The sequence below is a fragment of the Camponotus vicinus genome, unplaced genomic scaffold (assembly GCF_025532165.1).
Source record: "Camponotus vicinus isolate PSW18456_S1 unplaced genomic scaffold, iyCamVici1.0 SCAF_14, whole genome shotgun sequence".
Classification (NCBI taxonomy): domain Eukaryota; kingdom Metazoa; phylum Arthropoda; class Insecta; order Hymenoptera; family Formicidae; genus Camponotus; species Camponotus vicinus.
Genome location: NW_028141950.1, coordinates 4,773,649 through 4,799,998, shown reverse-complemented (window position 1 = coordinate 4,799,998; position 26,350 = coordinate 4,773,649). Strand labels below are relative to the sequence as shown.

At 30.6% G+C, this 26,350-nt stretch overlaps 2 protein-coding genes and 2 long non-coding RNA genes across 9 annotated transcripts in view; 2 read left to right on the top strand and 2 right to left on the bottom strand.

Annotated features, from left to right (window-relative positions):
• Window positions 1-26,350, bottom strand: part of LOC145965479 (uncharacterized) — a 178,054-nt gene that overhangs the window by 25,081 nt on the left and 126,623 nt on the right. The window contains exon 6 of one of the 2 annotated variants that reach the window (XR_014436730.1): window positions 615-633. The exons of the other annotated variant lie outside the window; for it this stretch is intronic. This is a non-coding gene — a long non-coding RNA (uncharacterized LOC145965479). Of the gene's footprint in view, window positions 1-614; window positions 634-26,350 lie in introns of those variants that run through there. 2 annotated transcript variants of the gene reach the window in all.
• Ddc (aromatic-L-amino-acid decarboxylase) lies at window positions 2,310-12,625 on the top strand. Its single transcript, XM_083088493.1, has 11 exons — window positions 2,310-2,465; window positions 5,939-6,035; window positions 6,164-6,284; window positions 6,428-6,541; window positions 6,792-6,911; window positions 7,022-7,151; window positions 8,793-8,941; window positions 9,146-9,257; window positions 9,331-9,539; window positions 9,703-9,903; window positions 10,031-12,625. The coding sequence occupies exons 2-11, from the start codon at window positions 5,956-5,958 to the stop codon at window positions 10,235-10,237; spliced, it is 1,443 nt and encodes a 480-aa protein (XP_082944619.1). The 5' UTR covers window positions 2,310-2,465; window positions 5,939-5,955; the 3' UTR covers window positions 10,238-12,625.
• Window positions 10,749-16,489, bottom strand: LOC145965138 (uncharacterized). 4 transcript variants are annotated; one of them, XR_014436627.1, is made up of 5 exons: window positions 16,222-16,489; window positions 16,055-16,138; window positions 15,620-15,736; window positions 13,417-13,508; window positions 10,749-11,725 (listed from the first exon to the last, which is right to left on the bottom strand). It is a non-coding gene; the product is annotated as an uncharacterized LOC145965138 (long non-coding RNA). The 4 variants fall into 4 exon arrangements; XR_014436629.1 differs by having other exon boundaries at window positions 10,749-11,715; XR_014436628.1 differs by lacking the exon at window positions 10,749-11,725 and adding an exon at window positions 12,485-12,558.
• The window catches only part of LOC145965473 (uncharacterized), a 120,246-nt gene continuing 112,462 nt past the window's right edge, over window positions 18,567-26,350 (top strand). Inside the window, exon 1 of one of the 2 annotated variants that reach the window (XM_083089067.1) lies at window positions 18,567-18,730. The gene's annotated coding sequence lies outside the window, so the exon portion shown is untranslated. The remainder of the gene's footprint in view (window positions 18,731-26,350) is intronic. The other variant, XM_083089066.1, reaches the window with a different exon arrangement.

The window sequence follows — 26,350 nt, the reverse complement described above, 5'->3', positions numbered from 1 at the left end:
CGTAAGTAGCACTTGAGGCAGATAATTATTTTCCGATTCGAGCGGTAATTAGTTATCCATTAATGACTTATGCAATCAATGAAATATGTATAGACATCCACTAATGTGAATGTGTAGGTTACTAAATATTTAGATAAGTATTATACCTTATTCTTTCATGTGAAATCTATAGTTTCATAAATCTCTTTATCATTATACGAAGGAAATGGTAAAATCTAAGATGCATCCTTTCTTCGCTAAAAATAATTATAAATAAAGATAATTAAATAAAGATAAATAAATTAAATAAAAATAATTAAACAAAAATAATTATAACTTAAGATAATCAAAGTAAGAGAACGTGTACAATATGATGATTCAGTAACAATGAAGTCGAGAAAATTCTTATGTTCGGCTTCCGTGAAGTGACCTTCGTTTATTATTATACGCTGTTGTGAAAGGACGATTGTTTTCGCTAAGATTCCTTTCTAGATCAAGATCGAATTGCCTAAGATCTTGTGTCAGAACAGTCAGCTGATGAACGTCAAGTATTTCTTCTAACGTTGCGACGGACGTGTACGATCGGAAACTAGAATCGAGCTTATCCGGAGCTTTAATTCCATTTAACACTTGAATGCTTCCTTGATTTCGCATCTGTAATCAAATTGCAGATGAGCAGTCGCTCTAAACGGTAGCGCCCTAATTTCTCCTTCGAGATGTTGTTATCCCTTTGACTTTCGTTACCGTTTTCTTTACGTAATCCACGATTTCGTTATTTCTTAATTAATTTCTTTCAAGGAATTAATTAAGAAATATATATATATATATATATATATATATATATATATATATACAGGGTGTGTCATTTTAAGTGATGCAGCTGAATATCTCGAAACCATGGCGGTTTCGGTGAAAATGTTTTAAACAAAAGTTGTATGGTTTTAAGGGGGCCATAAGATGGTATCATTGGTTTTACCTTAAAAAGTCGTTTGAAGGTCACGTGAAGGTCACCTTCAATTTCTTAAATGGAACCCTCTATTTTTTATTACTTATTCTTGTAGCTTATCTCGAGAGCTTTCCAAAACACTATAATAAAGTATTTCTTCATTGAGTACTTTTCGAGTTATGAGGCTTGAAATAATTTCTTAATTTTACATAAACCATAAAATATCTAGTAAAATATTCATTTTTCGATTATCTTACCTTAATACTTTTATGTACAAAATAATGAGAGGAATCAATTGGTGTAAAGAAAAAACAGTTGTTTCGAAGAAAAAATATGTAATTTAGAATTGATAATTACATATTTTTTCTTAAAAATAACTATGTATTTTCTTTATACCAATTGATTCCTCTCATTATTTTGTACATAAAAGTATTAAGGTAAGATAATCGAAAAATGAATATTTTACTAGATATTTTATGGTTTATGTAAAATTAAGAAATTATTTCAAGTCTCATAACTCGAAAAGTACTCAATGAAGAAATATTTTATTATAGTGTTTTGGAAAGCTCTCGAGATAAGCTACAAGAATAAGTAATAAAAAGTAGGGAGTTCCATTTAAGAAATTGAAGGTGACCTTCACGTGACCTTCAAACGAATTTTCAAGGTAAAACCAATGACACCATCTTATGGCCTCCTTAAAACCATACAACTTTTGTTTAAAACATTTTCACCGAAACCGCCATGGTTTCGAGATATTCAGCTGCATCACTTAAAATGACACACCCTGTATATATATATATATATATATATATATATATATATATATATATATATATATATATTTCAGCAATATAGCTTACTTAAAAAATTATATAGATGTTACAATCGAAATCAGATATGTAAAATAGAACAATTTGTTAGGCCATAGTGTGCTATAGTATTACTAGTGGCATTACTAAAACTGAAAGATTCCTTAATGATTTCATCAGTTTAACACACTTATTTCGTAATATCAAACAGCACATTGCGATAAAGTTACCAATCCGAAATTACTTTGAAAATTTAAAAAGAATTAAATCTCGAGGATAACATTTTCATGGAAATTTTACTATCTATTCGATCGTTTATCATCACGATGTTAATAACACATAAACAGATGATCGCACCCGAATGAATAAATCGAATCGAATCGCACTTTCTGTCACGATTAGCGTAGAAAAAGAAAAAATCGTGCATTCGCGTGATCAGCATCATTAGTCGAATGACCAGCTGATATCGATCGCGTATCCGCTATCGATCTTAGACCTCGCAACTCGGGACAAGGTAGGCGAATCTACGTACGTACGACATGATCGGCGCCGCTCGCAAACGACGAAGAGTGGGGTGTTACATAAAGCGCGAGGCGACGCGAACGGAGCGGCAATCCGCCGCAGAATACCGGTTGATCATCACGCGGAATCACCGTCCTGTCATCCGCAGACACGTGGATATCACACTTGACATCGTCAAGAGGGATCATCTGGGCTCGCTCGAGAGATACGTGAGTCGAGTTTGACTTTAACTTCTAACGCCATAATTATAATTGTATCTTAATTAATTATTAATTGACAAGATAAATAATAGCCAACGAATTCTCGATAAGTTTTGCAATTAATCGAAAAGTCTTAGAAAATTTCTTATTTATCGAAAACGCTCAATAAATCGTTTACGCGCGAAAATAAAAGATACGCAACTTTTAAGTTACTTTTATATACGATTAATTACAAGAATCAATAGGATTTCGAAAATCTTCCGATCTTTATTAATCTACGTGAACTATAATAGTGCTAGTCTCTAAGCTCGCACGATATCTAAAGCTAGTTATTGAGCTTTCGCCTAGTTAAACCTTCCGTTCCGACATAGTAGACCGAAGAGCACTATAATTGCATCAGCTTGCAGAATTAATCTCTTACGATCTCGAGAGAAATGATGATTAAACTTTGCATAAAAAAGAGTATTAAACATTATTTATTAGATTATCCAATTCTTGAGCTATTTTCACACATCGTACTCGCGTTATAAATAGTTGCCTGGATAATTACTGAATAAGAGTAACATTTTTCGATGCTCGCTATATTTGATAAGCATATAAATACAGCGCGAGAGTGTATTCTGGCTGTCTTTATTCGTCTTCATATACATATTGCGAGATACGAGAGAAACTTTATCAACTTCGATTGATATCTGGAAAAACATTTATAACATAAGATATTAAGTTAAAGATGAGCACTATCTTTTTCCTTATCTGAAAGTATTTAGTATGTACTTTACTTAATGTCATTTTACATTTCACTGAAAACTTTCCCTGTTACGACAAAATATTGTGTAAGCGATAAGTATAATATTATTAAGTATAATTATTATATATATAATTCGATATTTAATTTTATAATTATGTTCTTAGAGGATACATATAATATATATACATCTGCTAATTTTCCCATCTGTAATATTTTAAACAAAACCTTCTTGTAATTTCGCCAAATATTCTATACGAAGCAAGTTTTTCATCATTTGTAAAAATATGCCTGGCAAAATATAAATAGTATAGAATCTCAAGAAGCTGTTTGAAAAAATTATACATTAATAAATATATCATAATAGAAGTATAAGAAAAATATTCCGTAAGGCAAAGTTAGGCAATGAGTATTAATTATTTTGTAAAAAATGAATAGTAAGAAATGACTTGAGGTAGGAAAGAGAAATTTGACATTTTATTTAAATTCTTTCGTGGAGTAAAAGTCAATCAGGTAGATATTTCACGAAATACGCAGCAATACGTTTTACATAATTCAATATTATAGTTCTTTAAATGTATTAAAATTTAATGTTTTTTCAAGTAAAAATTAATAGATACAATTATATGTATACATGATGCATACATATGTGTGAAATAGTTGTCTGATACATATAATATTTTCATAAAAATAATATATTTCATCAATATCGAGATTCATAAACATGATATGATTCTAATAATAAACTATCCCAATCAAAAGCAGTTCGATGCGACTCGTAATCTCTAATGTATTCATGTATTCATTCGGTAAGCACTTATTTTTCTTTGGGAAAATATTTACCGTTAGAATATATCAAGAGGGGATTCCCCAAGCGGAATTTCCTCGATCATGTGAGGAGTCATTCTTTACAATACATCCTACTCCTGACGTGTCAAGGCATTTCGGAAGTGATTAATTATTTTCGAAACAATTCTTAGCATCTCTCCGTGATTATCAAGTATTCCCGAAATATATATAATAATGTTATCCATATTTTTTTTTCTTTAACTTTATTGCTATTAATATTATTATATAATATTGACAATAATAGGGTTTTAATTAATATGATTAATTTTTATACAATTTTTAAGCAATTTTAATAAAAACATATTTTCATCATATGGATATGTATGTAAGAAATAGAACAAAATGTTAAATTATTCATAGATTTCTATAATGTAAGTAATTCTTTCATAATGATAATATTTTTGTGCAAAACAGTTCAATAGCGATAATGAAAAGATAGTAAAAGCATTATTTTCTTGATTGACTGTGCTAAGGCCTTTACCCTGCAAGGAATGATTCGATATCTTGAAACGAGAACAACGATATCATTACATGACAAGCAAAAGTCTATATGGAATTATCTTCTATTAGCTATATGCAAGTCAACCACATAATAACATTGCTAAAGGATTTATCGTCAAAATTCAATTTTTATTTGTACGATCATACTTTTAAAATTCGCATCGCGAAATCCTGTGAGTGCGTCATAGCCAGTGCGAAAAAACCGTAACAAACAAAAATCACGTTTCATAGACAGGTGACAATCCGAAAGAAACTTGCTCCATGAAAATGAGTCATGGTCATTATGGCGAGTTCACTCTTACTTCTCTACGAAGGCAATTTTACTAATCGTCGCGAACGCTCTTTCAATCTTGTCGTCCTTCTCCTTCCACTTTCGATTTTATCGAGACATTCTATCCGGCAACGATACACATGCATCTCTCTCACTTACTGTCTGTGTAGTTTCTCAAGACTAACGTCATTGGTGGCGTTAATTATTAATTAGCTTGTTAAGTATTTTGTTTGAAAGGCCAAACATATTTATGTATATATTTTATTTCTGTCGTCATTTGCTTTTTTACGAAAATGATGGAAAGCGGGATATGACACAGATAAAGGTGTTACTTGAAATAAGTTGTGTAATATGAATCTTATAAATATATAAAGTTTCCTTATTAAAAAACAAACGTATATACACACACAGAGAGAAACAAGATATAGAAATTGCTTAATAATTTTCACAATTTATTGTCAATAAAAAATATAAAGATTAAAGAGAAAATTGCTATTTATTTCAATAAGTCGTCTCTTTTATTTTACATACTTTATATACATACAGATAAGATAATTTTAATCACTCCACTAGAAAAAAGTAATATTGAGTTGAATCTGTAATACATATGCAATCGCATGTGTATGCAAAAATGATGCACTATTTTAATATAATTTCAGAGCAATTTAATTAATTCTTTAATCATAGAACTGGCACAAGTATCACTTTCACTTTTTATTTGCAACCATTGTTTTTATTTTAGCATTCGTCTCCTTGAATTTAATAAAACCTCACCTATATTTTACATATTTTCTAAAAATTATTACTGCACAATATTGCATTGCAGCAAGATTCTTATCGCCATCTGTATCAGTCTTTAACACGTAATATGTGGAAATTGTATCGCTATTATTCTACATTCATATACAGATGAAACGTTTTTGAAAGATAAATAAGAATTCTAGAACACGTGTATCAGATTCATTCGAAGTGCATGTCATTTGCATATTTATATATGAAGGATATCGAAACCGCACCCATTTCATTAAAATAACGTAAGGGAGTAACTGAGTGGATTTTTGTCATCGTTGTATCTTATCAATAATTATTTTTGTCTCAATATATAATATATTACAGGTGGCAAAAAGCGAATTATGGATCCCGATAGTTTTAAAGATTATGCCAAAGAGATGGCGGAATATATCACGGATTATTTAGAAAATATTAGAGACAGGTAAATAATAATGTGATTGTATAAAATTGTTTTTATGTGATAAACCTATATTAAATAATTTATATGCTATCTATAATTTTGTAAAATATATACACTTTATGAATAATAATAATTTTTTAAATTTCTAGGCGAGTTTTGCCTACCGTAGAGCCGGGATATATAAAACCTCTTTTGCCCTCCGAAGCACCAAAATCCCCTGAGCAATGGAAAGATATAATGGCTGATATAGAACGAGTGATAATGCCAGGTGTAAGCAATTTTAAATGTTTTAGATTATCATAAACAATTTATTTAAATAATTTATCTATTTATCTATTTTTTCTCTCATCGATATTTTCAACATTATTCTATAAGTAAGTAATACAAATGAATCAAGATAAAATTGTTTACAGGTCACTCACTGGCATAGTCCAAAATTTCATGCCTACTTTCCTACTGCACAATCCTATCCATCGATTCTGGCTGATATGTTAAGTGGAGCTATTGCTTGTATTGGGTTCACATGGGTAAGTGTAAAAAAATTGGAAAATTGGAAACTAAATATTTTTGTCATATCTTGAACGAGTATTTATGAGTTTTGCATATTTCTGTTTTACGATTTATAGATGTAAATGCCTAAATCACACACATCAACTATAGTAAAGTCTCTCTTTCTTCTCTAATAAAAAATATTTTAACAAACTGGAAAATATAAATCTAAGCTTAAAATTATTTTCTTTTTAATTAATTTTGACATGTAATTTTCTTTAATTCTAGATTGCGAGTCCTGCTTGTACCGAATTAGAGGTAGTCATGTTAGACTGGTTAGGGAAAATGTTGGACCTACCAAAAGAGTTTCTTGCTTGCAGCGGTGGAAGAGGCGGCGGTGTTATTCAGGTAACAACATTTTAATAGCGCTTTTGCACTCATTAAAGCTATTTTTAAATATTAGATGACAGTGTCATTCGCAAAAAAACGAAGATGCCATTAACAATTTTCATCTACAGGGAACTGCTAGCGAAGCTACCTTGGTAGCGTTACTTGGAGCGAAGGCTAAAAAGATAAAACAAGTTAAGGAGCAGCATCCTGATTGGACGGAAAACGAAATCATCAGCAAACTAGTCGCATACTGTTCCTGTGAGTATATCTTTAATCATTTTATTATAGTATCTGTCATTAATATGCGAAAATTTATGATAACTGATAAAATTTTACTCGAAACAACTTGTGTGCGTTTTTTCTTTATTTCAAAAATAATTTTATATATATCACATAAAATATCACATAAAATATAAAATGGACGTATAAATCATATAAATCATACAAATTATTTCTCAGTCAACTATTCTCGTTTATCTTTATCGAATGAAAAGTAGCATGGAATACATCTGGAGTACAATTAGATGTAGAATTCATTGGCTTTAATAGGCATTTGAACTGTGACATATATTTCAATGATATTAAGTAAGCTAGTGCGAATATGCGAGTCACACTTACAATAGCAATAAAGACACGAACAAATATGTTTTATAAAGTATCAAAATATCTCTATATAAATATTGTTTAAATTAATTTTTAACATATCACATGTTATTTGCAAATTTATTAGAACAATTTTTAGAATGATTTTTTATACATACGTATATGTTCGTTAAATTAAGCGTATGTCATTATAATAAATAAAAAGAATTTTATAACAAAATGGATAGCTTTATGGGATGCAACATAAATTTAAAATTTCTAAATTTATCGCTCTGTCAAAATATAACAAAAGTAATAAATTTACTAACTTATTTAATTGATTAATAAATTCTTTTGAATAAGAGATTATATTTTTTTAACGTGCTATCGTCAAAGCTAACACAATGTATCAGTGTTTTATAATTTCCATGCAATTTTTCACTTGTGCTTATTGCATTACGTCGATGCGTGTCAATATGCTGAAAGTGTCCGGTCGCTTTCAGTGACCGGGCGTAATCAAAGGCACGTGAATAGAGAGAATGAGGGGGATGGAGTGATAGGGTGAATATAGGGGGCTCACGGCACTTCATCAAGCAGCACTTTGTCGTCATGGCAACTCGTAATAACCGCTCCAGTTATATTTCAGACCGAATTTTCTCTACTATTCTCAATTCCCACAATAATTTCACGGCGCTCCATCAATATTAAAAAAAAGAAAAAAAATATATATATATTTTTCTTCGATGAATATATATAATAGACGAGTTACTTTTTCGATTAAAAAGATCGAACAAAACTATTACTTCTTAGCTAATGAGTTATTGTCCACAGAGAATAAAATATTTCTTATTTTCTTTTGTTCTATAATAATATATAATTGGAAAAGATGCCACAATTGTGACAATTTCATCGTTATCAATAAGAGATATTGATAAATATCGAGATACGTACTTATAATATTTTACCAAACATTACATAATTTAAAATGTATTAAAAAATAATTTTAAAAAATAATGATACTCGAAACTGTCACATTCTATTCATAATAATTTGTAATAATTAATAAAATCCATTTATTTACTTAACGCAGATCCCAGTATAAAAAAATACAAGTTATTACAATTTTCAATAAATATATTTATAAATATATTTATTAAATATATTTAAATACATTTAAGTAGTATTATATTTAAATATTATTTTTAAAAAATTTAATATAACATCGAAGGAAAGCTGCATCTGAGATAATTTTATAAATTTTTTTGACAGGCAATTAAAATTATTATAATTTAATTGTAAAATATTGTATTCTTTTAGGTCAAGCTCATAGTTCAGTGGAACGTGCAGGACTTCTCGGGGGAGTAAAATTCAGACAATTAGAAGTCGATGAGAAATATAAGCTGCGGGGTGACACAATGGCCGAAGCAATTCAAAAGGATAAGGAGCAAGGACTTATACCGTTTTACGTAAGTCTAGCTTAACTAAGATTTATCTCGATCATTTATCATGTTCCAGTATTTCTATTTTTCTTCGAAAGCTGAAGGAGTTGATAATTTATATTATAAAAAAATGCAAGAAAATCTTGATAAAGACATAAATATCCATAATGATTAATATGATAATACAGGATATATTAATTCTCGATATTATAAGAGTTTCTTTTATCATAGGCCGTCGCTACTTTAGGCACAACCGTTAATTGCGCCTTCGATCGCCTTGACGAGATGGGCGTTGTAGCGAATCACGAAGATGTCTGGTTGCACGTGGATGCTGCTTATGCAGGTATAAATAAATCTCTTTATGCTACTGTCGCGCGCAAAATAACGATAGTTAATTTAAATTCACTTGATTACAGGTTCTGCTTTTATTTGTCCCGAATTTCGTTATTTAATGAAAGGAATCGAGCTGGCGGATTCCTTCAATTTCAACCCACATAAGTGGATGCTAGTTAATTTTGACTGTTCCACTATGTGGCTCAAGGATCCGACGTACGTTATAAACGCCTTCAATGTCGATCCTTTGTATCTAAAGCACGATATGCAAGGTTCGGCACCGGACTACAGGGTAATTGTCTGTTGAAAATTGTTTAATTCGATTTCAGCTACCTAAAACTTTGCTGATAGCCTTGAGCTGATAGCCTTGATGCAGATAATTAATAAAATTACTTTAGGAAACAATTGCAAAGTACTATCCTTAAGTTAATTAACTGGCGTGTATTTTGTTACAGCATTGGCAAATTCCACTCGGACGCAGATTTCGAGCCCTGAAACTTTGGTTCGTGTTAAGGCTGTACGGGATCGAAAACCTTCAGAAACACATCAGATCGCACATTGCTCAAGCACATGAATTCGAGGCGCTAGTACTCTCTGATCCTCGTTTCGAGATCGTGGGTGAAGTTCTCATGGGACTGGTTTGTTTTCGATTAAAGGTAAGTTTATTATTATTTCAAGTGTATTTTTAGAAGTTTAATAATATTACAACAAATTATAAAACATTATGTATAGCATTTTGGCAAATCGCATAGATATAAGAAATAATTCCGCTATGATTTACAGGGATCCAATGAACTTAATGAAATCCTCCTAAAGCGAATTAATGGCGCGGGAAATATTCATCTCGTCCCATCAAAGATAAAAGATACCTACTTCTTACGATTTGCCATCTGTTCTCGATTTAGCGAGAGCAAGGATATACAGTATTCCTGGAAGGAAATCAAGCTAAGAACCAACGAGGTTTTAGAGGAGCAATCGCTTCCGAAGTGATGGCGCGCTCAGATAGCTCGCGGTTGCAGATCGCTAGCGCCTGCTACCTGCAACCAATCTTAGCTGCAGATTTTTTCTTATGCCCAGCGACTGTCGAGGACCAAGTAGATTAAAGCAGTGAGTGACATTAGACCCAAATTAAGCGACGAAAAATTATGATCTTTGCAATAATTTTTGAAATCCTCAAAGTGATTAAGTGATGATTTTCAAAAGTGTTGAAGCTTGTTTGCAAGATCAAATGTGAGGTTTATTTTACATTATTAGAAGTAGGTATTTGATTTATATCACATTTCTGGTATAGTTTGATATTTTAATTCAATAATTACCATTAATTTAGTAGAGTATTACTATATGTATTGAATTAAAAATTTGGAGGAAATTTAGACCCGCAACATATTTTTTTTTTTAGAAATCTCGTTTCTTCATTCTCTTTGTTTATCTCTATATTTTATTAAAAATTTTGTATGCTTTTTTATTTTATTAATCAATGAATACGAGTATTTTACATGCTACAAATGTCTAATTATAAAATTCGTTAAAGCTATAATCCCGTAAACACTCAACACAAATGTAATATAAAAATATTGCTTATAAGTTGAGTGCGTGATACTTGTTATATTATTACTTATGGGAATATGATTTTGTCCGAAGAAGGAAAGCTTATGGGTCAAAAGTTGGATTTTCAAATTTTGATTGATTTAAATAAATCGTTTTTTCAAATAAAATCAATTGCCATAAGCCTTCTTTCTTCGGACAAAATCACACATGTTATTATATGCGAGTATTAATATATTATATGTTACAATAATATTTATTATATAAAACTAGACACAAAATTATTGCCAGTATGTATAATAAGTATAGTTTAAAACGCGTTGAAAATTTTCTAAAGCGATGCATATACGTTGAAATATTTTAGTGACATGTCGATTACAACATTCATTTCGTGCAAAGAAATGCGTCTTAAAGCAATCGTCAGAAGTCAGTCGTTGCAAGCCGCTGGGATACATGTTAGCAGCATAGTAAATGTAATACAGTATTATGTGTTGCCTTGTGCCACTTTCGCTCGTGCACCGTCGATGTTACTACGCGAACTTCTTAGAAAATATCCTTGTAAATTCATTGCGCAGTGAAAGTCGCATATTTGACAATGCAAAAGTGTGCGTCAGACGTTAACGCAATTATTTTTCACGTTTAATTCTACACACGATTAAAATTTTTCTCGAATCGCCCGAATCTTTCATGTATAAGCGTGATCCTCATTTATTATTTGACATTCTATTTCTGAATATGAAATGTTTTGATTGAACGATTGATAGGATTTGATATGTCAAAAATGAAATACATGATCAATCATGTAATTTCACGGGCGAAAAAGATCTTTGCGGATTCCTATCTTCAGATTTCCCACCGAGATACTTGTATTGTTTTAAGCGTCCACGAAGAATTAATAAAAATCTTCTTGATAATTTCTCTCACTATTATAATCTTCGTGCACGTTGAAATTGTATGAAATGGAAGCAAATGTTTTTCCATGGTAGAATAAAATAAATCATGTTATGTATATATATTATAAATTTATATATAATATAAATTTATATATTTAGATTATAAATGTGTTGTAAAAAAATCGATATGTCGACATATCGTTATTTTTATCTCTTTGCATCTGTGTTTTTGCTCTCTTGAGAATTTATTCAAATCTTTATTTCATTTGCGAATATTCTATAATCATTACATCATTAAAATAGTAACAGTGATGATAAAAATGTTAATCATAATATCTTTTAAAGGGTGGAATATATGATTTTAAAGCGGTTACCATAGCATATATATGTATAGACATATATCTGTATGTGCGTTAAATATTTGCTGTAATCGTGCTGCAACAGGGACAATAATAGTAATAGAGTTAATAAATCAAGAAGGCATAATATATCCCTTCGAAAAAGTTATCTTAAATATCTGAGCTCTGAGAAATCTGAGAAATGAAAAGATGAACTATTAATATAACTATAACATTACCGTCAGATAATTATGCTCAGACATAAATACAAACACAAAATAAATAGTTGCAATGTTTAAAAATAGAAAATTAAAAATATATAGATGTTTAAATATTTATTTTTATTAAATTAAAATTTTATTTTTTAAGCAATATTCATTTTTCATATATTCGATTTTAAGCAAAGACATACGTTTAAATGTTATATTATTTTATATAGAAATATATATAAATTCTATTTCCGAGCAATGCGCTGAACAATATTAATTTCAAGCAATGCTTTGATTCGAGATTTATGGGACCAACAAATAGTTTACTGTAACCAAAATGATTGAATTCTTATTATTATGTATTGTCCACTAAAATAAAATTTATTACAGTTATTTTGATCAAACGTCGATTAATTTAAGCGATAATTAATTCTACTAGAATTGCTTACAACGAAATTAAATTTAACTCTATAAATCATTGTTTTTAATCTATAATTCTATATTAACAAAATAATATTAATAAAATACAGATATTATTTGATTTACAAGTTGATAATAAGTCAATCGCCGGTTAAATTAATCAAAGTTTGATCAAAATAATTCTTTAAACATGTATTGCGATGTGATTTTTTTAGAAATTTAATTATTCGATTGTTAATATTGACCATATTAGATCAATAAATATCTCTCTCGTCTTTTTAGTCTTTCTCTATTTCTATAATACATATTTCATTTATAAAAAATATAAAAAACAATTTCTTTAAATTAAATCAAGTTACAATAAAATCGAGATATCAAAATATCGCTAAAAGACAAAATAATATTTTAATATAAGCCGAAATTATTTTTATTCTTTTTTTAAGAAAATAATTATTTTATGCGTTATGTTTATTAGTTGTATAACGATTATTTGTAAAAGTTAAGACTGAGTTGTATGAATAATTAAATAAGTTATAGTCATAATTAATTTTTATGAAGTTTTGAATTTTAATATAGATCAAAGGAAAAAAAATAAGAAGTTGACCTTTTTAAAAATGCAATATTTAGAATTTTTATTCTTAATTATTATCTATACTATCTCTTTGATTATTATATATTTACAATTTTTATAGAGATATTACAAAATATTTAAAAATGTAAATTCTCTGAACTTTTTATCAATATTTATTAGAGGTGTTTCTTACCTTCAGAGAATACTATGCATCTCTTCTGAAGCTGAAACAGAATTCCTTTCTATCACAAATAGGTAATACTCTTCCGTCGACGAGAGAAATTTCTAAATTATCGGAATCCAACAATATAATGAAAAATCGATTTTAAATATATTAATCTAATAAAATAACAATTAGTGACAAAATGCATACTAATTTAAATATGAAGAGGAGAGGGGGAATTAATATAATATAAAAAATTTTTATTAAATGCTTACATATGTATATGTTAAATTAAATATGCTAGAATGATAAGATATTTTATGTTATCAATCTTCTATATAAAATTTTTCCATATAATTCCTCTATTCATAGAGAATGAAACTATAAAAATTTATATTTATATAAAAAATAAAACCAAGATATTTTCAATGATAATAAAATAATGTGCATAATTCAAAATTGTCCTTCAAAATTCACAAATTAACATTTGATCAAATGTATATATATTTTTCTTTATCAAAATCAATAATATATTTAAAACTAAATATCGAAAATTATCAAGTAACTAAAGGAAGAAAATATAATTAAAATTTCATATTATCACTGTTTATCAATATAAACAATAGAAAGCATTGACATATTTTAATTTTATTTGACATTTAATTTAAGATGATTATCAATTTGTATGAGAATCCAGCAGATTTCTTTCTCTCTCTTTCAAGGAATGTTTGAGCATTTAGGACTTGACAGCAATCACAGGGAGTTAATAAGCGGAAAACGAGGAATAGGTAGCAATAGGATTAACGACCGTATGACGCACGATATTCTTTCTTTCCGAACGACGGGAGATGCGAAGAGAGAAATGCATTAAACTGACTGCACAAAAGGGTGACAGGCGAACTCTAAAGTTAGTCAATGATGAAATTATAAATCCGAGACATTGCTCTCTATTAATATGACATACACTTCTGCGATTCCAATGTACGTTTTGTTATGTATTTATAGAATTTGTCAAACAAGTTTATTATCCGTTTGAGCCAGACATGCTACAGATTGCAGACACAACAGCATGCTTACGTCATGTGGAATTTGCACAAAATCAACAACCAAATTATATACGTTGTTGATTTCAATCTAAAGTATCACACAGTAATTTAGGCGAAATCTTCCTATATACCTTCCAAATGTGTTGGAAAAAAATATAGGCTTCTTTGACCGACATCAAATATCTGACTGCCCTTGTTATCCTCATCGTGACGTGCTATTAACTATTCACCGTGAAATAGAGGAGTGTTAGACCTACAAATTTTAATTTTCTAATATTTAATAACGCCATTCACTATTCACATCATTTAAAAAAAGACGTGGATTATTATTATCATCATCATATTTTAATATTATTTTGAAATAATACTATATAATATCTAATTCTTAATTACTAATAAATGGAAACAATAAGACTCTATGAAACTCTATGATTGAATAACATTTTCGAAAGACTAGATTTAATATTAGTACTTGAAATAGGAGTAAGATTCCTATCAGAAACAAGGACTTACTTGTGTCGCGCGGCATGATTGATACATTAAATGACGTTAGAATTATAGCACATCATAAATCACGATATTACACGATAGAGCCACGAGACTTTTTGCTTTGACGTGCCGCTTTGTCGCTCGGAGAAGCTGTAAGGAAAAGACCTCTAGGCGCTCTCGGATCTGTTTCGGCTCTGACACCCGATACAATCTGGCCCCCCCATTATTATTCTCAACGTTAGGTGGCTATTAGCCGCCTACTGGACGACAATCGACGGCGAGATGCGAGATGCTGGCAACTGGAACGCACCGAGAGAGGCGCATCAGCAACTAAAATGCGGCTCTTCTCGCGGCGGTCGTTAAGCCAGTCAGCTGGACCGTTAACACCTGACAGGTAGAGAAAGGAGAGTAGAAACGAACGAGAGAAAGACCGACCGCGGCAGCGTTAACCCTTTCGTTTCCGTAAACTGCATTCCTTCTCGTGAATTATTTCGATTACGAAAATATTGGCTTTGTGTGCATTTTTTGTTTATGTAAAAATTTCTCTCATAAAAGATATATCATGCACATTTATTTTACTGATTAAAGAATCATTTAATGGATATAGAAAATAAAAGAAAGGAACGAAACGGGAAATTCTCCTTCTCTCTCTCTCTAGATGTTTCTTAATTTATTTAAAATTATTCTGTTTCTTTTACCTGCGCTCTTTTAGACGTTTTTCGGGATTTCTTCTTCTCTTTTTCTTATTTTTCGGCGCTTATGAATATGTTTTTTCATTCAGAAAAATATGAAGAAGAGAGAGCGTCTATTGATAACTGGAACGAAAGATAAATGATTACATCTAATTATCGAGAACGTCTTTAAGATCACTTTGTATTGATTATGACTAATTAATGAATAACATCGTGAGAAAGATCACGGCCTTCTCGTCGGAATTCATTGTTCGTGCGATATAAATTCCGATTGTTAAATTTCGGAATGCGCGGAACCGGAAAAGATACAACAGGTTTATCTCGCATGACTCGTAAGATGAGACTTCAAATGAGGATAATAAGGCGCGCTCGGCATCGCTTATGCACCTGCATAATGTACGTGTGCGTGTGCATATGTGAAAACAGGTGTGTTTTATTTACCGTGTCAGATTCTTCGCTGGCGCCGCAAGATTCTTTCCGCCGGACATAATTATTCCTTGATGTATATTGATTTACGCTGTAACACTTGTCAAAAGAGATACGATAGCGAGAATGAATGATAAGAATTAGAAACATAATTATATATAAAATGTATGTATAATATATACGTGATCTTATTTTTATTTCTCTTAAATGCAATGCTTTGATTTTTTCAATGGAACCAGTTGAATTTACGCAAGTCGATTCTTTCACAATGTATTCCTGTTTTGTATATCAATCATAACTGTTTTAAGAAAAAACGTTCTAAGATGTCTCGTATCGAGATATCTGTTCATAAATATTTTCATTTCGCTCGAAAAATGCAAATAGTTTCATGCTGGTTTGAAGATAATTGCGAGTTGCACGCTGGAAGTGTGTTAAAGTGACCGTTTGTCTCTTTGACAACTGGAACAATAATAATCTGTCCTTTCTATCTCGACTGACGCACCTATTTTATATATTTGCGCTACGCATTCGTCATTCGCTTCGTTTTAGATTATTTCCAATTATTAAACAAGCTATTTACTGCGAGATGCACGAGGCTGGCTATCTACTTCAATTCGCTGAAGCTGAAGAAATAATTTGCGAATTTACACGTCTTCTCTTCGGCCTTATGTATATTTGCGAAGAATTGTCGATTTCGAGATTTATTTCTTATAGAGACCATGCATCGTTTCGAGAAAACAAAATTACTACATATCGAATGCAAATGTAATGTTTGAGAGGTGAAGTTGTATCAATTAACTCGGCGATCCTTAAATTACGATCTTACTTTAAAATCAATTAATTTCAGATTAATGACGATTTACGTCAAAAGAAAAAAATATTCTTCCTTTCTTTCTCGACTTACATGGGCTTTTATAAAATTACATGCATCTTTTGGAACGAGACACCAAATTAATTCTCCTGATTATAATTTACATAAATATTCATATTGCGTACTCCGTTGAAAGAAAAGTTTCTCTCCCAGTTCTTTTTCTTAGTTGAACGAAACTGATCCGATGAATCACAAACAGCCATAATAATATATCAAATAATACAACGAGAATAAAAAAAATACACGTTGCTCGAAGATTTCAGTTTTCCAGATCTCGAGTTTTGCAAAAACAATCGATTGATCCTTCTTTTCATCCGATCTTTTCTGTCTTTGACAGATGCCTGTCACTTTAACCGCTTAACCGCGAATGTGAATAAGCGGCCAAGGCGGCGGCCTCAGACAGACAGACAGAAGTCGAGGCACCTGTCTGTCCCTCCACTTTGAACGGTGTATGAACAACGAGGAGGGGCCCGGACTTGAGGGGCACTGAATATATCCCGTTCCACTCAGTATGTCGCGTACACTCACGCTGATAAGACCTTATTCTAATCACACGTCAACGTGTCTATTGATAAGGAGCGAGCGAACGAGCGCTGCACCGGCCACATGCTTCTCGCCTCGCTCGCCACGTTCGCGATTTGCCGCGTGCCCCAGATTCAGAGACGATCGGCATCTCGTTTCCACGTCGCCGAAATGGCCCCTTGATTAATCTATCAATGCATAACACACGTGTCTGTCTAGTGTTTTTGCGACAAATATAATTTTCGTATCATACGTCGTGGATACGATGAACAGGTGTCGCGATGTTGGAGTTAGTTATATAGGTGCGCGTAAAATGTCGGCTTTATCTTGGCAATTTTTAAATAATATCGATTCGATATCAAGACATTTCTACCTCCGAATAATCAATCTTTCTTCAGAGATTTTTATTAAAATGTAGAATATTATATGGATGTTCTCTTAGAATCATCTGTTGTAAGTATATGAGGCACATTTGTAGACATTTTATTATTTAATATTTAATTCTAGTTATATGTTTTTGGTTCTAAATTCGATATTTTACACGTAGTTAATTGAATTCATGATAATAGTAGATATATATTATTGAAAGAAATACAGCAAATAATTAACATTTTTAATATTAACTAAATAAAATCCGTACATTTAAGATCCTGGTGACAACTAATAATTAATTGGTTGATTGGCTTTTACATAATTTTAAAAAATTCAATAAATATGTTTTATAATCATATAATTATTTATGGATTAATCGAATTTAATCGAAGATACGATAATACATAAAATAAAAATTTTTGTGAGAAGAAAGAATCTCCGTCCATTTTTATCGAATCAAGATTACATAAATGTATAATTTATCGAGTAATTTATGAATTTTCTTCAATGAAATTCAATATTGCAGGTTCGAGATACTCGAGACACGAAAGTTACATAATAGAGTCTCAAATTTATAACGTGACATTGCTGTATTTATTCTTGTCTTTTTCCTGGTGACATGTTTAGCTATTAATTACGTATGCGATGAATTTTTGGGATTTTGGTTTCTGATACTTTGGATTATCACGATCTCCGTTAAATCGTTTCATGGTAAAAGCAAATCGATGTTGTGCGCGAAACTGTGAAGCTACGTGCATAATAACAATTTTTCTGCGAGAAAGAGTGTTGTGTCTTGTATTGTGTTTAAAGAAATCAAATCAATCTTACAAAACACGAGTGCCGATTACGTGGAAAACACGATTTATACCTGAATCGAATATTTATCGGAGGAATTTCACGGAAACTGGATGATTTAATAGAGAAAGGTACGAAAGTTGCACTTATAATCATCAATTGGAAAGTTCAGAGTATCCGAATAAAAAGAGTAAATTCATAATTTCTAAGGTCTACTCTAAACAACAACATTGATAAAAAAAAATGAATTATATAATGTACAATCAACAATTTGCATAACTTCACACAAACACAAATTACGAATTTATTTCAATCTTGCTGTGAAATTTCCCATTATTTCCTCGTTACGCGCAAGTGTTATAAGATAGAATTAAAATGCATAAAAAAGGGATTAAATCTACAGCGACAAATTAGCATCACATATGTGTAAATGAAGATTTGGCTACGCGAAAATCACGCCATCGCTCAATTAAAAAGACGATACAATCGACAGCTAATGCAAGCGCAAGATAACTGCATCTCGCTACACATTGTCAGAAAATATTCGGAATGTTGTATTTTTTTAACGCGGGTTATCTGTGGATCGTGTTATTAGCCGCACGCAATTCCGCAATTATTTCTACTGTGAAAATACCTATCAACTGCGAAATCTAGAGCGGTTTAAGTGCGACGATATATTACGAATGCGTAGATATACACGCGTTTCGGAGCAAATGCGATATGCGAGCTGCCTTAAATTCATCTGTAAGTAACATAGATAAGATACAAACTATTTTCGAACGAGATAAAATTTATATTTATTTTTTGGAAGATTCGAACGAGATAAAATTTATATTTCTTTTTTGAAAGAGGAGAAAATTTAAAAATTAGAATACTAAATTTCAAAATATATAGCTCGTGTAAAATAATTTTAGAATCTACGATAAAAATTGTTTGTTCGGAGTAAAATCGGTGAAACTGTAAGAAAAAAAATACTAATTGATATTAATCTCGAATATACCTTTTTTGAGGTTTAAATTTCAACGGTAGAGATAAATCATTCCGTTGACAGCATATTCGTGGCATGCAGAATAATTTAATGCAAATACAGTGGTTTTGGAGATAACGTACAATGTGTTGTCGTTAATACTCTCTGTTCTTTCTGATATCTTCTTCCTTGGAATTTCAGCAATTTTATAAGAGCCGTTATGTGTCGCGTGCTTGTTGCGATATAAAAGCGTGAATATTATCTTTAATCTTTTTGCCTGCTCTTACTTGCACTGTTACTCCCCTTTTTGTCTTAGGATATTTTTAGATTCCTTTCTTTTCCAAAGAAAAAGAGATTCACATGTATATTAATCCTATGCTAATTAATGCCACCTCTTTAGTATGCGGATATTTAAGCCAGTCTATCTATTTTAAAATATGAATCGTGAATATTTATTTAAGAATTTAATTTAAATTGTGATTGGAATTTTCATATTATCAATTTTTACGAGGATATAAAAAATTAAAAATACTATTCATTTCATTTGAAATAATAAAATAGCCTAATGAACCTATACTTATAATCCTTTTAAAACGACTTTTAAGTAAAACTTATTACACATATTAATCTCTTATTACAAAAAAATACGTCAAAATATACGTGTAATTATATGTATATAAAAAACTCGATATAATTAATGTTCCAAAATAAAAGTATACAGTTTCTTTATTGGCAAGAGGCTAATGTACTGTTATTCTCTCCGATGATGTATCGAACGTTCCTTTTAAAAATGCGAGTGCAGGATGCAATCTAAAATATTCACATGTCTTTTTTTACACACGTCTTATTCTAATCAGTTTCCATTAATTGTTGTAAATATATATACAATAAAAGAGAGACAATATTAATTAAATTCCTTTGAATTTATAAAATATAAATTTATAAATTTCTGTTTTCGATGTCTGTCTTCCTGATATCAAGAAAAGATGTAAATATATAATTGGCGTATTACATCAACGCTTACGTCTTCAAGTTATGAGGAGATTTAGAGGATGCTCAGCTCGCATCTGTGTTTTTCATTAAACTATTAAGTTATACAACGCGAGAAGTTAAGATAATACATTTTTTATTCTGCGCGAGGTGCATTTCCTCGTCCGTGCGCCAGCAATTTTCCATTTTCTCTTCGCGTTTATTTACGTTAATAAAAATTAGAGTCGTGTAACAAATCTCGTGTAGCGCATAATCCGACGATTCCCAGCCCAATTTGATGCTAAACAAAACGCATTCCTCTCGTAACGTCACGTTCCTCGGCGCGTCCCGACCCGCGATTTAACGAGACTCTCTCGATCTTTGCGCGAGAAATTTCCAATCCCTATCGTCCATGAGAAGCAGCACTTACTCCGACTATTATTATCTCCCTGTTCCTCCCTCTCTCTTCTATGGCTACTATTAATTAGTGACTAATTACACCCTCCTCAGGGATCGCCCCGTACGAACTTATTAAATAAACTGTTCTCGACTGGCATTAAAAGAGTTTAACGAACCCGCGAATGCGCGCGTTTTCCTACATATTTTAACGACCGTTTCGCGTTTTCCTCTCGAGGTGAATTTTTCTGCGTTGTGGTTTAGAACATTATAAAGTTGACTTGTAATCATTTACAGAAACATGAGAAATATATTAAATAAAAATATATTAAAATATATTGAATAAATAAATATATTAGAAAAAAGATATATTAAAATATATTGAATAAGTAAATATATTTAAAAAAAGATATATTATAAATATATTATAAATAAAGAAATATATTGAATAAAAATATATTAAAAATATATTAAATATATAAGTATAAATTGATTTCTCACGTATAAAATATATTTGTTCTCATTCAGAGGTCTTGTATCTCAAAATTAAAATTAAATTTTTATTTTGTAATACATATAAAATGAAAGTGCATTTTTATATATTGGATATTATATATACAAGATATCTTTATAAAAGCGTGAAAAAATTTATAAGTGACTAAACAAAACGATTTCCCCTTCTGTAGGATTAAAAAATTAGAGTTAGAACGAGATTTCTATTTTCGAATGTTTATACAATGTTTGCAATCGCTTACATCGTCATGACATCACTCAAGAAAACGTCTATCGAGACTGTTGAATCAATGTGTGGAAATCGGTGATAACTTTTAATTGGCTTTAGTCGTTAGACACGTGCCTTCGTTTAATTCTCGTTGCGTATACGTAACTTTTCACGGCCTTTATCAATATTCAAGATATAAAAAGGCGCTTTCCCTCTTCTATATAGAAACTATTTTTCCTCAACAAAGTGTGACACGGTGCAGTCAGTCTCATGCTTATTTCAACATTCTTAATGAGATATAAGTGTTCTCTCTTTTAATTTGTCGTGTGCGTTCAAATCCACACATGAAAAAATATTTTTTGTGTACGCAATGTACACTGATGGAAATTTTATACAGCCAAACACATTCCGTTATCACGATCATTCGATGCACACAAGTTCTCGACCGAACGGAAGCCGTCACCCATTTTCCCGCTGAAAAGAAAGGCATAGAGAGAAAGAGCCGGTACTTTGACCACGAGGCGATCGGAGCAGAAACCGAGCCGAAGGCCTCGTAATACGGTTGCTTGCTCGCCGAACGCCGTCTGTGTCTTAACACGTGCATGCTAATGCGGTGTAAATTTGACGTTACAGAAAATCGTTAGTCGTTGCAGAGAACAAGCATTACGGGGAGATAAACACGTCTGATGTCTATGATAGAACAGGAATTTAAACGAGTATAATTTCAACATGTTGAATTCCTAATAGGATTATATACCCTCAACTGTTATGAATAATTGTTTTACAAGTTAATTAGTCATTGATAAGATTATTAAAACTGATTTTATTGTTGATTGAAGATTATTAAACGAGAGAAGTTTTATAGAATACTCGATATACTTCAACTGATACCTTCAATTTAATTTCGCTATCTTGAAAATAATTAATACAATTAAATATACTATTGAAATCACTATTGAAATCACTATTGAAATCACTATTGTTTTACAAGTTAATTAGTCATTGATAAGATTATTGAAACTGATTTTATTGTTGATTGAAAATTATTAAGCGAGACGAGAGAAGTTTTATAAAATACTCGATATGCTTCAATTGATACCTGCAATTTAATTTCGCCATCTTGAAAATAATTAATACAATTAAATATACTATTGAAATCACTATTGTGAAAATTTTTTGATATGCGTTTTCTAGTATTCGCAAAATACGAAAATCGTAATATTATTATTTCGCATCATATTCGAAACCAGTTTTAGACACGCCCGTTTTAAAATAATTCTTCTCTATATTTGCTCCTGCTGCGACTTAACATATAACTTCTTCATCGTTATATTTCCTATGTCAAACTATATTTCAAGCTTCATTTCCACGTATTCAACCCTCATTTTCCGTCCACGCCCTAAACGGGAGATCGAAATCACTTAAAATATTTCACAATGCCACTCAAATCTGTGGAAAAAACTGATACACATAGCTATATAAATTCCTAAAAGATAAAAAAGAACAACGTGCACGATAAATTAAAAAAAAAAGACACTTTCGTTACTCGATAGAAATTAATTATTAACCACATTAGTTGAGAATGTACATTTTAAATGCTTCTCTGCCTTTAATATTTCAAGTTAAATATAAAATAATTATCACTATACGTAATTAATAATAAATATAAATATGATAGAATAATGTTAATTTATTCATCTATTCGTTACCAAATCGTCATTTGAAAAAAATATTGTTACATCGAGAAACAAAATTAATGACAATGACAATTTATCCGTCGCCCTATTAAAAACGTACGCAATTAATAATTGATACGAGAGCAGCAAATATCTTGATGATGAGACTAAAATAACGAAACGAGATTTCTAACGCATTTATCACATTACGATATGTCCACCATCGCGGGTTTGCGTTTCCAATTTGTAGTATAACATGTTTTTTTTTTTTTTAAGCATCGTGGTGGCTCTTATCACAGCAGACATCGCGACTCGTCACGAGAGAGAAATCACCCCGTCTATAATAATATACTATCCAATTCACTTAATCGCAAATAATCACGGAGCTCCGTGCAACAACAACGGTAAAGCCGGGCGTTTCGAATACGTCTTTACATCTTACCTTACCGCGTGCGGCTGTATAATTTCCGACTCAATCGCCGATATTGCCGATCATTACGTGCCCTACGAACTATTCCTGGCTCCTCTACAATTTCTATCGCGCAAAAATGTACGTCGTCGCTCCTCTTATGCTAAAAGAATCCTGTCGTTCGGGACCTCCAGATAGCCTTCCATTTTTATATACGTCGCGTGCTACATAAAAAAATACATTTTATACAAAAGTTAATCTAGAAATTCCGAAAAAATTATATTTTATATAATAAAGTATAATATAAATCTTCATCTTTAAATTTGTCAAATATATTGCACGAAATAACGTAAAACTTCAAAAGTATAAAGATGAAATAATTATTTATTGGACGTATATTTTAAATATATTATATTCCTTTGCAATTATTGTATAAAATAAAAAAAAATTTCATTAAAATTATTGAATATTAATATTTAAATTAAAGAAGCTTATTTATTTCGATTTCATTTTTCGCTGATTGTCATAAAATAATTCCTCAAGTCGTGCAAAGGGATACTCTGATATATTTTTCTCGTACATTTTCACGCAATATTCGGAAATAGTTCTACATGTCGTAGGCGTGTAAACACGCGGCACGCTACAAAAGCGCATGCAAATGATTTATCTCGCTTCTCGCCCACACTTTTAACCCCGACCCCGAGAATTATTCTACAGTGGGTGTCCTCTTGTGTCTGCTTTGTTGTGTTTCTTTCTTTCGCGCAAGATTATTCGTCACAGGCGTGATCTTCCATAAAATCGCGATTATCATAATCCATTTTTTTAATTCTCTACGCAATCTAACGGTCGAAAATGATTTATGTTTTAAAATGAAATGATAATAATTGAAATTTTTTTGAATCACAAGTTTTTTGAATTTCTTTGAATCACAAGTAAAATTCTCTTTGCTAACTTTTAGACACAATGTAGTAAATCTTTAAAAAATATAGTTACAAAAACACAATTTAGATGAAATTTTTTTCTAATGCACTCAAATTATATGAAATAAAAATTTAAAAATTTAAAATTTAAAGTTCTATCAAATGATTATAATTCGAAAAGAATCAAGATCATATTGCAAGGAATAAATAAGCGTCAGCTAGCTTCTAAAATATCATCTTTTTTAGTATTATTATTGCTTAATATATCATGAGAATTAAACCTGTCTAATCATGAATATTAAAATTAACATTAAACTTTCCACTTATGTATTCCTATTCCTTCCTTTAACTGCTTGATCAAACATTGAACCTCGATACATTCATGTAATGTTACGATGATGAGTAAGCATGATTTCTTCAGGCTAACGTTGAATAATATTACACGTAGTTCTTACACCAACGTTTGCCCAAGTAATAACGACGCCTATAACTGTCATTAAATGGAAATATTATGATTAGAATATGGATAAATATGTTCAATTTCTAGTTAATTTGCAAAAATTTTGCTGCTGTCGTATTAATTAATATTTAATATTTTATAATTAAACGACAAGTTCTAAAAGATTACATAATTAAGTAGAATAATATTTAAAAATTTTCAGCATTTTTATTTTTTTAAATTCGCGATATTAAGTCGTGCATTATATAATCTCGATAAATCATCGAAAGAGAGATAGTGAATATTATTAATAGAATTAAATGTAATTAAAATTATATTAAAAAATTTGACATTTTGTTTAAACAAAATTCTCGGAATATAAGTGAAAAAAACTTTTGTAGCGCGTCGTTATTAGATATTAAAATAACTTTATTTTTCATTCATAATTATCCATCGGATATTTTTGTCGGCTATAATTATCATAATTTCTCGCTTCTAGTGCGGCACGTGGTCCCAGATCGAATACGGAGACCGGTGACCGAGCAAGTCGGCAACCTTGTTGTTTTTGATCTTAATATGCCAAGGAATCGAGGCTAAAGACCTTGCCATTGAGCTCGATCGTAATCGAAACTGGCATCAGAGATTGTCTGATTCGATGCATAAATAATAAATACGTAAATACTGACTTTTACGAAAATCACAAGCGACACTTTGACGGAGCCTTTGATACACCTCGCGAGCTGCGTCGAAGCGAAAGTAACTACCTGTTTACGGTGATTGCGTATCTTAAGGTACACATGTACCGTCATCTTGAAGCATATTCAGTAAATATAAGTAGTAGAAATTAAAATACAGAAGTATAAGCCTAGTAGTAGAAATTAAAATATAGAAATATAAAATAGAAATATCGATTAGCGATGATCAAAATATACGGAAAGCGGTAAAAAAATAATTTATAAGACAATTGAAAAATATGATACGATAATAAATAATCTAAATAATTAATTTTTTGAGAAATTAATTTTCTTAAATTAAAAGAATAAAATTAGAGAATTTTATCTTGCATTGCTGTAAAGGATTTAATTGTATCATATCTAGGCAAACATAAAAACGTAAGAGATCCAATCAAAATATCGAGCTTGATAAATTAATTTAATAAATAAATAATTAATAAATAAATAATTAAATTAATAAATAATTAATTAATAAATTAATTAAATTTTAATATTTAGTTGTTGAAATAATCAGGATATC

Excerpts from the sequence above, each read along its gene's own strand:
- Ddc (XM_083088493.1), top strand. The coding sequence starts at position 5,956 with ATGGATCCCGATAGTTTTAAAGATTATGCCAAAGAGATGGCGGAATAT. Across the intron at positions 7,152-8,792 it reads ACTAGTCGCATACTGTTCCT|GTCAAGCTCATAGTTCAGTG; the intron begins GTGAGTATATCT and ends GTATTCTTTTAG. Across the intron at positions 9,540-9,702 it reads GTTCGGCACCGGACTACAGG|CATTGGCAAATTCCACTCGG; the intron begins GTAATTGTCTGT and ends ATTTTGTTACAG.